General features: G+C 44.0%; 1 protein-coding gene across 1 annotated transcript in view; it reads right to left on the minus strand.

Annotated features, from left to right (window-relative positions):
* LOC137347460 (hemicentin-1-like) overlaps nt 1-16,855 on the minus strand; it is a 331,927-nt gene that overhangs the window by 292,341 nt on the left and 22,731 nt on the right. Inside the window, exon 2 of the mRNA XM_068011904.1 lies at nt 8,909-8,979. Within this exon, the coding sequence (XP_067868005.1) occupies nt 8,909-8,979 (71 nt within the window). The remainder of the gene's footprint in view (nt 1-8,908; nt 8,980-16,855) is intronic.

The raw sequence follows: 16,855 nt of genomic DNA on the forward strand, positions 1-16,855 counted from the left end.
CAGCCTACCTAATGGAATAAAAGGGACAGTAGCAACATGGATATGAAATTGGCTGAGTGACAGGAAACAAAGAGTCGTGGTTAATGGATGTTTTCCGGGCTGGAGGAAGGTTTGTAGTGGAGTTCCCCAGGGATCAGTGTTGGGACTCTTGCTTTGCCTGATATATATTAATGACCTTGACCTTGGTGTCCAGGGCATAATTTCAAAGTTTGCAGATGATATGAAGCTTGGAAGCATTGTGAACTGTGAGGAGGATAGTGTAGAACTTCAAAAGGACATAGACAAGTTGGTGGAATGGGCAGACAGGTGGCAGATGAAGTTCAATGCAGAGAAATGTGAAGTGATTCATTTTGGTAGGAAGAACATGGAGAGACAACATAGAATAAAGGGTACAATTCTAAAGAAGTTGCAGAAGCAGAGGGACCTGGGTGTATATGTGCATTAGTCATTGAAGGTGGCAGGACAAGTTGAGAGAGCAGTTAATAAAGCATACAGTATCCTGAGCTTTATTAATAGGGGCATAGAGTACAAGAGCAAGGAAGTTATGTTGAACTTGTATAAGACACTAGTTCGGCCTCAGCTGGAGTATTGCATCCAATTCTGGGTGCTGCACTTGAGGAAAGACTAGAGGGCATTGGAGAGAGTATAGAAAAGATTCACAAGAATGGTTCCAGGGATGAGGAATTTCAGTTATAAAGTTAGATTAGAGAAGTTAGGACTGTTTTCCTTGGAGAAGAGAAGGCTGAGAGGTGATTTCATGGAGGTATTCAAAATCATGAAGGATCTGGGCAGAGTAGATAGAGAGAAACTGTTCCCACTCGTGAAAGGATTGAGAACGAGAGGACACAGATTTAAAATATTTGGTAAGAGAAGCAAATGTGACATGAGAAAAAACTTTTTCACGCAGAGAGTGGTTAAGTTCTGGAATGCACTTCCTGAGAATGTGGTGGAGGCAGGTTCAATTGAAGCATTCAAAAGGAAATTAGACTGATATGAAAAGGAAGAATGTGCAGGGTTATGGGGAGAAGGCAGGGAATGGAACTGAGGGAATTGTTCTTTCAGAGAGCCAGTGCGGCCATGATGGGACGAATGGCCTCCTTCTGCGCCGTAACGATTCTGTGATTCCAAATTGTGGATCGTGGCAGGACAGCCATTGAAGTGGGGTCGGAACATGGACCAACTCAATATACACAGGACAGAAAAACAGCGGGATTCAAATAATAAACTACATCTCAGCTGAACACAACAAACCGATATAGAGACACTGTACCCATGCGGGATAGGGACAGTGTACATGAGCAGGGCAGGGACAGTGTACCCGAGCGGGATAGGGACAGTGTACCCGAGCAGGACAGGGGCAGTGTACCTGAGTGGAATAGGGACAGTGTCCCCGACCGGGAGAGGGACAGTGTACCCAACGGGGATAGGGACAGTGTATCCGACCAGGATAGGGACAGCATACCCGACCAGGATAGGGACAGTGTATCTGACCAGGATAGGGACAGCGTATCCGACCAGGATAGGGACAGTGTATCCAACCAGGATAGGGACAGCATACCCGACCAGGATAGGGACAGCGTATCCGACCAGGATAGGGACAGTGTATCCGACCAGGATAGGGACAGTGTATCCGACCAGGATAGGGACAGCATACCCGACCAGGATAGGGACAGTGTATCTGACCAGGATAGGGACAGCATACCCGACCAGGATAGGGACAGTGTATCTGACCAGGATAGGGACAGTGTATCTGACCAGGATAGGGACAGCGTATCCGACCAGGATAGGGACAGTGTATCCGACCAGGATAGGGACAGCATACCCGACCAGGATAGGGACAGTGTATCTGACCAGGATAGGGACAGCGTATCCGACCAGGATAGGGACAGTGTATCCGACCAGGATAGGGACAGCATACCCGACCAGGATAGGGACAGTGTATCCGACCAGGATAGGGACAGCATACCCGACCAGGATAGGGACAGTGTATCTGACCAGGATAGGGACAGCGTATCCGACCAGGATAGGGACAGCATACCCGACCAGGATAGGGACAGCGTATCCGACCAGGATAGGGACAGTGTATCCGACCAGGATAGGGACAGCATACCCGACCAGGATAGGGACAGTATATCCGACCAGGATAGGGACAGCATACCCGACCAGGATAGGGACAGTGTATCCGACCAGGATAGGGACAGCATACCCGACCAGGATAGGGACAGTGTATCTGACCAGGATAGGGACAGTGTCCCCGACCAGGATAGGGACAGCGTATCCGACTGGGATAGGGACAGTGTATCTGACCAGGATAGGGACAACGTCCCCGACCAGGATAGGGACAGCGTATCCGACTGGGATAGGGACAGTGTATCCGACCGTGATAGCGAGAGCGTACCTAAGCAGGATAGGGACAGTGTACCCAACGGGGATAGGGACAGTGTATCCGACCAGGATAGGGACAGCATACCCGACCAGGATAGGGACAGTGTACCCAACTGGGATAGGGACAGCATACCCGACCAGGATAGGGACAGCGTATCCAACCGGGATAGGGACAGTGTATCTGACCAGGATAGGGACAGTGTATCCAACCGGGATAGGGACAGTGTATCTGACCAGGATAGGGACAGTGTATCCAACCGGGATAGGGACAGTGTATCCGACTGGGATAGGGACAGCGTATCCAACCGGGATAGGGACAGTGTACCCAACTGGGATAGGGACAGCATACCCGACCAGGATAGGGACAGTGTATCCGACCAGGATAGGGACAGTGTACCCAACTGGGATAGGGACAGCATACCCGACCAGGATAGGGACAGTGTATCCAACCGGGATAAGGACAGCGTATCCAACCGGGATAGGGACAGTGTACCCAACTGGGATAGGGACAGCATACCCGACCAGGATAGGGACAGTGTATCCAACCGGGATAGGGACAGCGTATCCGACTGGGATAGGGACAGCGTATCCAACCGGGATAGGGACAGTGTACCCAACTGGGATAGGGACAGCATACCCGACCAGGATAGGGACAGTGTATCCGACCAGGATAGGGACAGCGTATCCAACCGGGATAGGGACAGCGTATCCAACCGGGATAGGGACAGCGTATACGACTGGGATAGGGACAGCATACCCAACTGGGATAGGGACAGCGTATACGACTGGGATAGGGACAGTGTACCCAACTGGGATGGGGACAGCATACCCAAGTGGAATAGGGACAGTGTACCCACCCCACAGCTGGGAGAGCTGATAAAAAAGATTATAAACACGGGCCAATTAGGAAAAATGTGTTTAATAGTTTAATATTAGGTTAATAATGGAGTAACAGGGTCATAAAAATTATAAAATACAAGGGAAGAAAATTGGAAGGAAAAGATAATTTTAAGAAACCGAAACACTGGGAGTTACCTTTCTCTTTTCGATAATTTAGTTGTCTTGAAGAAATCCACCTGACCTTGGGTGACATTGACACAGGTGCTGATGTTCAGCTGTAAAGATGTAGCAGTATTTAATCTGGCCTGTCCCTTTCTGGTCATTTAGAGGTGAGTTGTTAATTCTATGCATTGGCGGATGCTTGTAAATCCCTGCTAATGGGGGGAGTTCAGGGAATTACCGGCAGATATTACCATCTTTCTTACCATTGAAGTTTGACAGGCATGGAGATTACACATTCTAAACACAAGAGCCCAATGTAGTGTTTGATTGATCTGGGTTGATTGTATTAGTCTGTTCACTTATCTGTGTTCACTGTGTTTGATTGCTTAAGCCTATGGGTGGAGCTGAAGAGTTTGAAACTGAAACCAAAAAAGTTAGAGACTGCTCTGAGAAGACATTGTGCTGAGATCTTGAAGGATTAAAGTTAAAGTGTTGTAAATAGACCAGTTGTTGATTTTATACAAATGTGAAATCTACATTGCTATGAGATAAATCAGATATACGTAATATATCCAACAACCCGGAGTAAACAAAGCACCCAGCCTGTGAAAGTAACAGTGAGGATAACAGCGCTCACCATTATTCATGCAAAAATTGCACCAGCAGCTTCCGGCGAGAGCAGATGCATGGTTAAACATAACATTCCAGAAGTTGTTGTCTGAGATGCGTCACTCCACCATCAGCTCCATGATAATACCATCTTTCTGTCTGAGTCACCACTCAAGTACATTAAACGTGTGAAGTTTCTGTACTTGCATGACAGATACGAGCTCAACTCAACACAGAAAGTTTGGGCTTGTCCATTTTAGTTTAAGTACCCCTTTTTAATGCTGTGATAATTACTACCAAGCAACCTCTCGGTACTGAAAAGTAACATTAACAAGTGTGGAGTCTCATTCCTTCAGATTTTCACTATTGGAGATTTTTTATTAAATAATTTTTTTAACTTTTTCTTCTGTCTCTTTCTCTGTCTCTCAATCCCATCTCTCTTCCATTCCCATCTCTCTTCCATTCCCATTATTTTGCTTTCTGTACCTGATTTTATATTGAAATAATAATTCTAACTGACACTACCTGGTTCAGACTCTGTACCATTCATGTCGCATTCCTTCAGTCTAATTGGTTAAGGAGACACACTATTGCTTGCCCTGTTCATGGAGGTCTCAGATGGCCTGTAGAGAGCTGTGCACTGTTTCCATCTCCCACTTACAGCAGCTTTCCATGCCAAATCTCATGGAAATTAGACGGTTTTGCCAAACAGGGATCACCATTCATCATGGGTTACGCTAGATTCAGGCCCATGGTAAACACAAGGACTTCCCCGCTCCCTCCACCATGGTTGAAAAGTAGCTAATGCTTTTGTTTTTAAATTACCCCAACCGCTTCTTGGTTCCCCCCCACTTTCCTCTGAACATTTGCGGTTTAGAAGCTCCTGGCTGCTGACAGGACAAGCCAGGAAATCTGCCTGTGCTGTGGTCTTATTACAGTAAAAATGGAATTCAGCTCTTCCAGCAATGACTCCACCACATGTTGAGAATCTATTGCAGCTGTGGGGTTTGGGAGTTAATGTACAATAATGAAATTACTTTAAAATGTTCCCTGTACAGGAAAAGGCCAGTGTGAGCCAGCCTGTAATGTTATTTCCTGACTTCTAAAACAAATGGACAACTCATCCCTTCGATAAGTGGCAGCCCTTCACAAAAGGATGCAATTTTAATTATTTAAGTTTGACTTGATTGTTCTTGCTGTTTCCTAGCCAGTTCTTTACTAGTGAGTCCAGATTGTGAGTGTTGAAGGCTGTTCAACCACACAAGGCATCACAGCTGAGTCTCATTCCATTCTCACCCAATATCCACAGGACAGCAATTAGGAGTGGACTGCGGACTTTCCCCTCAGGTCACCTGCAACTCCCCTTCCACCAAGTTTAACTAACTCAGTACAGACAAAGGTTTGAAACCCTTCTTCTCTGTATAAGCTCAGTAGCACAGCAGCCACTGCATGTACTGACTTGAGCTACTGCAGCAGCCAGTCACAGCCACTGAAAAGATTCCAGGATGTAGAATGGCTTCCCCCTACTGATGCTGCTCCTGCTGCTATCTGTGGTACAATGATGACAATCAGTCTCTGGCTGAAGGTCACAAGTCTTCCCACCACCCTTCCTGCACGTCAGCCCAGTATTTGGTTGCAATAGAAGGAGGCAAACAGGCTGTATTAGCAGAGAGGTAGAATGTTAATCTAATATTGCTGTTTTAACATTGATCTGCAACATCATCCAGTTCTGACAAGAGGTCATCAAGCTGAAACGTTAACTCTGCTTCTCTCTACACAGATGCTGCCAGACCTGCTGAGTGTTTTCCAGCATTTTCTGTTTTATTTTCCTTTGCTCAGAGCTCATCCAATGTACTGCTCCTTCAGTGTTATTACAGAGAATATACAGCACACAAACAGGCCATTCAGCCCAACCCATCTGTGCTGGTGTTTATTCTCCTCATGACTCTCCTCCCAGCACCTCTCAGCCTTTCAGTCTATCTTTCTAGTCCCACTTCTCTTATTGTCTTTAAGAAGGTACAAAGATGAGCAACAAAGATGATATTTAAATCTGTCTCAGTACACAAAAGGACCCTTGGAAATTGCACAAGAATTGCATTAGGACTGTAGTTAAGGAAAGACGGAACTGAGGGAAATTTCAACTGAACATCCTGCAGAGACTCTCCTATTTCCAGAGTAAGTCAGCAGAGCCTGTGGGGCCCACAGTCAATCATCACTGAAAGCCAGGTCAGTCTGTTTAGTTTGAATATCAATGCTCGAGCCGATATGGGAGCTACCACTCATTAAGACTCATTGACGATGTTAGATTCTTCCCAGTGGGAAAAAACACCAGCCCTCACACGCTGCAAAACATGGTCTCAAGTGTTTTGAAAGCCAAGTGTGAGATATGTAGTGACACCTGCATAAACTCTTTCAATAGTCTTTCCTTTAAAGGTTAGCCTCACCAGTGTTTCTTTTTAGTCTGAGTTTAAGGAAGCCTTTTGCAATGTTCTAACCACTACGTGTGCAGTTCAGATGGGGCAGGGGGGTCATGCTGTGCAGCGCTCCACGTCAAAAATAATAAACAAAAACCCAAAGTCAAGCTCAGTGTCGCAGCAGCCAGAAGCCAAAGCTCAGTTCCCAACCAGACAGAAGCAGATTGAAATCCCAGAACAAGCCGGCACATCCATTCTCTGGAAAACTGCAAATGTTGGAAATCAGGGATGAAAGTAGAAAACGCTGCTATTGAAAGACTTAAAGGAAGGATAACACGTTCACTGTGACCCTTAATCATCAATGGCACTGGGTGCCACTGTGCATTAGAGACTGACTTTTCACCTCTGAGAGAGTTCAGGTCCAAATTGCATTGATGGCAGGAAAGTCTCCCCTACCTGTGTACTCTAAGGGTGCTGCAACGAATTTAGACAGACTCAAAGTTCCTAATGGGCATCAAACCACAGCATCAAAGCTGTCCTTATCTCAGTGACAGAGGCCAAAGCTGGCTGTGTGGGGAATATAAAAATGTCACACCAGTTCAATTGGGACTTCTCATCTACAGTTGGGACTCAGCTATATTGTTGTGTTCAGGGATATTTACTCTGCTTTTAACTACAAACATGGGAATGATTGATGGTAACACTGGGTGTCCAATATCCTACGTCAGTGACATGTCTCACTTTGATAAGTGTACATGCCAACCAGAAAACCAGCAGCAGCTGCAATCAAGCTGACACAGCCCCCAAAACCTGACATCTTGAGGACTACCCTCCTTATGAGCCTACAATGTGTAAAAATAATGTGTTACACAGGCTTCTTAATTTAAGTTGCAGCAATGCCTAACAATCCTTGACTCAGACTGGGAACAAACACACACATCTCTGAATACTTGAAGGGAAAATCCAAATGTTGGAGACACAAAATAATTTTGCAAGGATGGAGGAGGGGGGGGGGGGGGGTCACGACCCCTCCCCAGAAATCTTTGTACACTTCATACGGTGTATTTTGCAGTCTTTTTGAATCTACAATGAAAGTGGACATTGCATTTGTCCAGCTGAATTTTATTGAAAACTCATACCTCTTTGGAATGAATTATTTATCATTATCCTTTAAAAACTTCCTTCTCTCAGTAGCAACAGATAATTTACAACTGGGAGAAACAAAAATCCTTTTAATTGCTTTTCTCTTTTTCTAAAAGCAACATTGCCTAAGCACAAATAGAGGATCTGAAACCAATCTAACAGCCCCGGGGATCATTCCTGTCAGGGCTAGAGGAAGCAACCTTAAAATTGTCCACACACTCCTAAATACTGCTCCCTATAGGCTGGAGCATTCCCAGAACTGTCTGGGAGCTATGGCCTGCCAGGATATTTATTCTTAACATGGTGCATTCTGGTTCATTTTAAATAGTTAGGTTAAAATCAGAGTGACATTTGGGGCTTTAGTCGTATCAACCAGATCATCACTTCCCCAAACACTGTCTCAGCGGTCACTCCAACCCCCTGGCCCAGTTCCAGATACACTCCACATACTCTGGATCCAAGTCCGAGGTATTTTGTCCCCACCCTTGTCACAGACATGGTCCCTCCTTCTCCTTTCATACTGGTTTACTAGAGAGAACTCGAGGTAGTGGTATGGCAGATGTAGATCTGGAGGGACTGGGTGGAGGGGACTTGAGAAAAAATGTAATTTCTCATGCTTCCTGGTAACTGTGCTCTGCTACTAGCTGCTTGTAGAACATGCACATGCTTATCTTTTATGTCTTCTTATGGGGCAGGCAGGAAAGTGGAATTAAGACCACAATCAAATCAGCCATGATCTTATTGAATGGCAGAGCAGGTTCAAGGGGCCAAATGGCCTACTCCTGCTCCTATTTCCTATGTTCCTCTCCAACTGTTCAAAGATGACTTCCTAAAGGCATTCTGCATTGAATCTTGGACCTTCACCTTGGTTTCTTAACAACTTTAACAATAAAACAGTGGACCTGTTTATGGTGGGAAGTGCTTGGACTATTGGAATTCGATGGCATGAGAGTGAATGAGTAGAGGTTTGCACACTGGAATTCTGTACACCAGGAGTAAAAAGCAAGAGGTTTAATTCATCACATTTCTCCCGACATTACAATTGTGACTACACTTCAAAAGTACTTCATTGGCTGTAAAATATTTTGGGACATCCTGAAGTTATGAAAATAACTATATAAATATAAGTCCTGCTTTCTATTCAATAGCATTCTCCCACTGGATTCACTCTCGTTCACTTTTCTCAAAGGCAATAAGACAATTCAAGGTGCCATGTTGATGCACTGAAAATCCAAATAACAGCAACATCTCAGCATGGAGTCAATCCAACCTTGAGAACACTTGATGTATTAACTCTATCTATTCAGTAGAGTCAGGGTTCAAGAGGCAAAGGTCAAAGCATGCTTAGTACTAACCTGTACGTACAGATCCCGGAGCTCTCTCTGAAATTTCTTAGGATCTGAGGTGACTGTAACAGGACCAATCTCTGCAGAAGAGGAAAGAACAAGAATTAACCCAACCCATTTCACACAAATTCCTCTGACCAAAGTGATGTTGAATCCTGTGCTCATTGAAGTGAGGAACGTTAGTGATCGGAAAGGGATATTTTCCAAATTCCGGACACAATGTGTTGCAAGTGTTGACAGCCTGAAATTGAGAATTTCTAACTTTGTGTAATGCTCTTTTATAAACTTATCCTGCCAAAAGCATTTGGATGTAACAGAAATCCATATTCGATGCACCTACAAAACCAAAGGGAAGGAGGTCAGACCTGAGGAACAGATTCTTTTCTCCCACTCTTGGAAACTAGGTTGCTTTCGTTAGCACTGCCGGGTATGGTTTGGCACTGACTCAAGACTATGATCTCCCCAAATCACCTCACCGCGCCCCTATGCACCCTCCCTCTCCCCCCACCACTCTCAGAAAAACAGTATTGTACCAGTGTGACATACCCCACCCGCACAGTGTGCATTTTGCAACCTCTCCATTTAGTGCCAATTTGGTGCCAAATTAGAAGTGGTTTTGTGCAGTGTATTCCCTGTCCACTGTGTTACACTAACTCATTTCATGTAGGACCCTTGCAGCCAGCAGACAAAGGATGCATTCATCAGTCTGGGCTGGATTGAAATGTGAGCCCTGTTGATGAATGGCCAATGTCTAACTCAACTGCATCATCCAGGCCCCCTACTCCCAACTCAAATTACAGCTTCAATGCTTTAGATTAAAGTGCTTTTTATTTTTTTTTAAACAAGATTTCTTATGTGAATCTCTCAAATCTGGGATGTCATCACTGTATCATCAAAGTAATTTAATCTTGATTACTAGGACACTGCTCTATATATTATATACGTTTAACTGGAAGGATTTGGTGGTGAAATCATAGAGTAGTAGTTCTACTGTCAATAATGTCAGTTCAGGTGGACTGGCACTTTAAGCCATCCCTAAAAAGGCTGAATTGGTTCCAATTAAAACAAAAACTGTCAGCAAACTGCTCCACACAACAGCTTCCTAGAAAGACACTCTTCAAACAGGTATTGTGTGTCTGGGGATGCACACAAAGCAACCCAACACTCTTGTGATTCACACAGAATATGGGCTTGTGTTTTTTAAAATATTCTGTAACCCCCTTCCCTCATGAGGTAATGCTAGTACATTCACCACACATGGGTTCCAGACACTGAGCACCATCAATAGTGGGGTAGGAGGCATCACAATCCTACTCTTACTCACAGTTTCCAGCTGGAATTGCTGGACAGTGACTCAGACCTGGATAGCAGATTGGCCAGCTAACAGGAAACAGAGAGTAGGCATAAATGGGTCATTTTCTGGTTGGTAAGTTGTAACGAGCGGTGTGCCACAGGGGTCTGTGCTGGGGCCTCAACTTTTTACAATTTATATAAATGACTTCGATGAAGGGACTGAAGGTATGGTTGCTAAATTTGCTGATGACACAAAGATAGGTAGGAAAGTAACTTGTGAAGACGACATAAGGGGGCTACAAAGGGATATAGATAGGTTAAGTGAGTGGGCAAAGACCTGACAAATGGAGTATAAGGTGGGAAAGTGTGAAATTGTCCACTTTGGCAGGAAGAATAAAAAAGAAGCATATTATCTAAATAGTGAGAGATTGCAGAGCTCTGAGATGCAGAGGGATCTGGGTGTCCTAGTGCATGAATCGCAAAAGGTTAGTATGCAGGTACAGCAAGTAATTAGAAAAGCTAATAGAATGTTATCGATTATTGCGAGGGGAATTGAATACAAAAATAGGGAGGTTATGCTTCAGCTATACAGGGCATTGGTGAGACCACAACTGGAGTACTGTGTACAATACCGGTCTCCTTATTTAAGGAAGGATGCAAATGTGATGGGGGCAGTACAGAGAAGGTTTACTAGACTAATACCTGGAATGGGCGGGCTGTTTTACGAGGAAAGATTGGACAGGCTAGGCTTGTATCCACTGGAATTTAGAAGAGTAAGAGGCGACTTGATTGAAACATATAAGATCCTGAGGGATTTTGACAGGGTGGATGTGGAAAGGATGTTTCCCCTTGTGGGAGAATCTAGAACTAGGGGTCACTATTTAAAATTTAGGGCTCGCCCATTTAAGACAGAGATGAGGAGAAATTATTTCTCTCAGAGAGTCGTGAGTCTTTGGAATTCTCTTCCTCAAAAGGTGGTGGAAGCAGAGTCTTTGAATATTTTTAAGGCAGAGGTAGTTAGATTCTTGATGAGCAAGGGGGCAAAAGGTTATCGGGGGTAGGTGTAAATGTGGAGTAATCAGTTCAGCCATGAACTTATTGAATGGCGGAGCAGGCTCGAGGGGCCGAGTGGCCTACTCCTGCTCCTAATTCGTATGTTCGCACGTATGTTTGTATGTATGTTTGTATGCCTGTTCGCACGTATGTTTGTACATATGTTTGTATGTATGTTCGCACGTATGTTTGTATGTATGTTTGTATGTATGTTCGCACGTATGTTTGTATGTATGTTTGTATGTATGTTTGTATGTATGTACACACGTATGTTTGTATGTATGTTCACGTATGTTTGTATGCTTTTCTCTTCACTGATCTGATGCTGCCAGTATTTCCCTGGCAGAAATCCGCTACTTCAGCATGCAGCAAGGACTGAGCCATGCATCTTCTGGTCTGCAAGTTGTCATTCCACACTGGGGTTTGCCGCAAGTGTAATTTCAAAATGTGCCTCTATTACCCGAATATAACAGTTACATTTCCTCCACAGCCATCCAGATGACCTCTGATTGAAGTTGCCAATTTTCCAACAGTTTGCGGTGAATTATCGACAGTTTTTGTGGCATGCCCCAAGGCCACAAGAAATTGTCCTAAAGTTCATGTCACATCGTACCCCAACCCATAGCACAGAGAGGAAGCTTGTATCCCATCTGTCTGGGCTGGATTCAGAGCCAAGACTGAGGTTAGAAGCCAGTATTCAAACCTTCATCTTTTGTTCCACTCTTAAACATAATATCCTTTACCAGCAACTGTAACACTCTTCAAGTTGAGGTTTCCTGTTTTAAAGACTAGAGGGGAAGATGAGCACAATTTGCATTATCTTACAGTTGTGATTAGCTAGCCTTTTGGCCTGACTGTTCTTCGTTAATGTCTCTACATTACAGCTTCCGTGTTCTCGGTAATTCTTAATGCCCACTTCTGTATCTTTAGCTGTCCATTTAGTACCACAGGCCATTGGCCCAGTGTGACAGGTTGTGATAATAAGTGTATGTACAGAGAGAACATTGTCTAAGGGGCTCCTAAAAAGAGCCCAAAAGGTGGTTGACTGCCCGTGCCTCAGTCCACAAATGTTGATTTGTGTACGTGGGAATTTGAAGATTAAAATAACTAAAAAAGGAAGAGCCAAATAAATGTTGTACTTAAAGGTTTAATGGATAATAAACAAAATAAATCTTCAAAAATTCAGAAAGAGGTGATACAGACTCAAAAGTTAAACAATACTCCTCTCTGTTTCTATGTTCTTCATCTCTTGCTAGCTTAAAATATAAACCACGGCTTTAAACCCTGCTCAGACTGAAAAGGGAAGATGATTCACTGGTGGGTAAGCCAAGCTCAGCACTTTAAATACTTATAAATCATAATGGGAGATCCCTCGAGATAGAGGGATGTTTTTTGTAGGACAATGTTGGGACCTGTAAAAAGCCATGAAGCTTCACATGGTTTTCATTTGAAACAAGAGTAAAACACATCAATACCCCGTGGGAATAAATGTGATATTTGCAGCTATACATCTACTCCTCCGCTGTAGAGAGCAGGCACATATGCGCTTTATAAAGGTCAGACATAGTGATGAGGTAACAGATCTGTTTTGGTCAAAGAAAAGGAAAAAGAAAGACTTGCATTTATATAGCACCTTTCACTACCACCGGACGTCTCAAAGTGCTTTTCAGCCAATGAAGTACTTTTGAAGTATTGTTGCAATGGGAAACCTGGCAGCCAATTGTGCGCACAGCAAGCTCCCACAAGCAGCAATGTAATAATGACCAGATAATCTGTTATCGTGATGCTGTTTGAGAGATAAATATTGGCCAGGACACCGGGGACAACTCCCCCCTGCTCTTCTTCAAAATAGGGCCAGGGCATCTTTTAAGTCTGCCTGAGGAAAGCAGACAGGGTTTCAGTTTAAATGTCCCATCCAAACAATAACACCTCAACTTTTCCAGTTAATTCCTAGAGTGGGGCTTGAACCCACAGTTTTCCTGACTCAGGGATAAGAATAGTACCCACTGAGCCACAGCTAAGAAATAAGTCCAACACCAACCATTTGGCCAACCAACAGGTCAACACTACAACTCATATGTTGAGAATTCAAAAGAGTTTTTTAAAAGAAGTTTGGAGACGGTTTTACTGAGGTGTGAAATCAAGCAGCAGCAGCTGAGACATCACAGACAACCAGGTGTGCAACCTGGCTGGGTAATAACCCAAAGAAAGATCAGATACATGGCCAAGTTCAGCTGTGAACCACAGAGTAGCTAATGTGTGACTTGCTAATGGGGAAAAATGGAGGTAAAGAAAGGAAAGGGAAGGCAGAGACGAGCACACTGGTCTTCAAGGACTGCTTGGACGTGCAGATGGTGCAACTGCCTCTGAGGCAACGAAAACCTCTAGACTGGAGACAGCAGCTGATGAAAATGCTGCGTCCAGCACGCTGGAATGAACAACTGGCACGATTCTCTTTAACACAGCTTGAATGTGTGCTGCTCATGATTGCATCTCCCTCAGTCTGTGCTCCCAGCTCTCACCTTCTCTGACAGTTTCCTGCACCAGTCACAAAACATCAAACAAATCCCTCACATCACACAAGAAACAGGTCTTAATCACCCAGCAAGGAGTGGAATGCATTTACACCATAAGCTAATGAAGCTTTATCTTGTCCTGTCCCCTCTCACTGAGCTATTTTTTGGTGTTTGAAGGGTTAATAAACAAATGTTGCTTCTATTCTCCTGGCCATTGTTTCTATAAAACACAGATTTTCAACTTTAACCCTATTAGAAAACTGAGTAGCAACAACATTAAATGTAAGATTCTATTTTGCATTTGCTGCTCTGAGTCAGCATTGTGGCCAGTTCTTTACAACTAACAGACGACTATAGGCAGTATTGCACTGTTAGGGGGATAGTCAGCTTCATTTTTTTTTAATCCTTTTCTGTTTAAAACATTTTCCAATCCAATTTTCTCCTTTCATTCCCTTTCCTGAAGCTGTTATCTCCATCCATGACTTTGATCCCACAATCGGTGATCAGTCTCCAACAGCTCATCCAAATCCCATTGTTTACGTTTGAGGCCAGACATATACTGTTAGATTGTGGGGGGGATGCCTGAGTTGACACATGCATGCACACACCTTTCCACCAAATAATATTCAGGAGCAGAAACACTGGCTGATTTTCAACTCCACCATGTTAAATAGAGGCATTAATGTCAATTGTAGCAGCCCAACTATTGTCAACCCTCTACATTAAGCACAGGCAGATGATCAAACTTGGAAGCTTCCTAGTCCATTTAGCGCAGGTGTTCATTGGATAAGCTCACTGAGGAAGCTTTTGTCTTAGATATATAAAAGCCTGGTTTTATTTCCTACTCTCCCCTTCAAGTCTTCTACAAGACCATTCTCCAGCTGAAAAGACAGGTTTCGGCCAGTCATAATTTAACTTATTTTCCTCTCCTGTTTTCCTGTTGGGGAGGCAGTTGATTTTCTCCCCACCACCCCCACACCTGTTACACCCTCTCCCTGTTATAAGCCTCTCAGTTACACCTATCTCATTGCAAGGCTCTCAGCTATAACACCCTCTCTGTTACACTCTAACCTCATTATAAGTCTCTCAGTTACACTGCGTTGCACCTACCTCATTATGAGGTTCTTACTTACTAGACTGTTCATTACAAGTCTCTCGCACCTTGAAGCCTGAAAATTTCATGGTGTTTGGTATATTGTTCTGAAACAGCTGTCGTAATACTCACTGCCACACGTAAAATATTCAACTCCCAGTGTTCCCTTACCTGATCACTATCCAACCCTTCCTACTGGAAAGAATGCCTGTGGATGTCAGGTGAGGACAGGGTTAGGCTCAGCTGTGAAGTACTCCCTAGCGGAACAGCCCATGAACACGCTCACTATGTAGGCTTACACATGGGTAAGCCACTGGAGGGAGACCACAGGGTCATAACACAGCAAGGCTCAATCCCTTCAGAAAAGAAAGCGAGGGAAGGAGGGAACATTGTGGGAGGAAATCCTGACTGGAAGCAGGAAAGGAAAATAAGTGAAAATGTGACTGGCTGAAACCTGGGAGTAAATCTTTCAGCTTGTTCATTTGCCTTTTTATCTGGGGAATGCAGAGGACCGAAAAGTGAAAGAAATATAATCATTTTTTTTAAAAGTGTCTCAGTGAGTTTATCCAGTGAGTACCTGAGATATACAGACCAAGAAGATTCCAGGTTTGATCACCAGCCAATGCGAACTGAACTTAGTACAGTTGGCAGTGGTTGGGGGAGGGGTTATTAAATCTGCTGGATAACCAGCTACCTTCTGACTTGTTACTATGGTTAACAATTATCAGTTTGTCACGGGTAGTCCAGGTGGGCAAATTATCACCTCAGATGCTCTCTACGTCAGTCAACAATCTCCCAATGTCAGCCATGGACTGAGAACCATTAAATAGACACCAGGTGCCTCCATCCAAGGAAGGAAGCAAAAAAAAATCAGATCAAACAGACAGAGTAAAGTAGAGGAAAATAGACTGAAAGATGGATAATACGTCAAAGATATTCTGTCTTGCATCAGCCTGACCCAAAACCCTTGGGCTGTAGAGGAGAAAAGCACAGTATAAAATACGTCTTTGTGTAGTAACTCACATAACCATCACCCCAAGCAGCTGACAGTCTCTGCCTCTTGTTTATTATCATTTTCTTTTTGCTGGGGCCCTTTTCCCTCAAGTTTGCAAACTTTTCCCCTGATAAACGAGATGATTTCTCCTTTCCCTCCCACTGATTATGCAACTGTGGACTAAACTGTACTGAGATTTTACTTGGAGTGGATATGACAATGTTAGAGGCTTCTCCCTTGAGCCTTTATACACCACTGGCTAACACTGGGCCCATTCTGCAGTCTCACTGTTACGCTGGCTGGGAATAGGTGCACCGATCATAGAACAGCAGATCCTACCATCCCAGGGCAGGCAGTCTCTAACAGTGTACGATACACTGATCCATGTAGCAAGATTCCTGTCTCCAACTGTGAAGGCATCGAATAAAAGCCAGGCCTTGGCTTCCCAGCAGTGAATTCAGATAGAGAACCGCCTTTTCTCCCCAGCACTCTCCCCAGCATCCCATGCACTGGGTCAAAGAACATACCGTGCAAAGGTGGAAACACTGGGGATAAAAAGTACCGATAGAAAGAACAAGGAGAAGAGAGATGAGGAACAAAAGTAAGATTGAGCACATTCTTCCAGGGCACATATGTAGACTGTCGTCGGCATGAACAAGGCCTTGAGCTGTTTCTGTCCGACTTTCCACAAGGAAATTGTATTTTGTGCTGCTACTAACACCAATCTAATCCAACACCAGCTTGTAAAGGGTGAATAACTGATTAAATATCTATATGATTTTAAAATACTTGGAGGTAATTAGGGAGCTATGTTGTGCCTCATCTCAGGATGACTTTCTGCTTGCAGAGGGGTTTTTAAACCCCAAACTGATCTGTGCATCTATTGGACAAAGAGAACTGTATTATTAGTTTTCTCCCAATACCCACTAGATATATTTACCCTGAGATGTTCTTCCTCTCCCCATGCTGCCTTGTTGAGGTATAGTTCCACAGATGTCACACACCAG

The sequence above is a fragment of the Heterodontus francisci genome, chromosome 32 (genome assembly GCF_036365525.1).
Source record: "Heterodontus francisci isolate sHetFra1 chromosome 32, sHetFra1.hap1, whole genome shotgun sequence".
NCBI classification, from domain to species: domain Eukaryota; kingdom Metazoa; phylum Chordata; class Chondrichthyes; order Heterodontiformes; family Heterodontidae; genus Heterodontus; species Heterodontus francisci.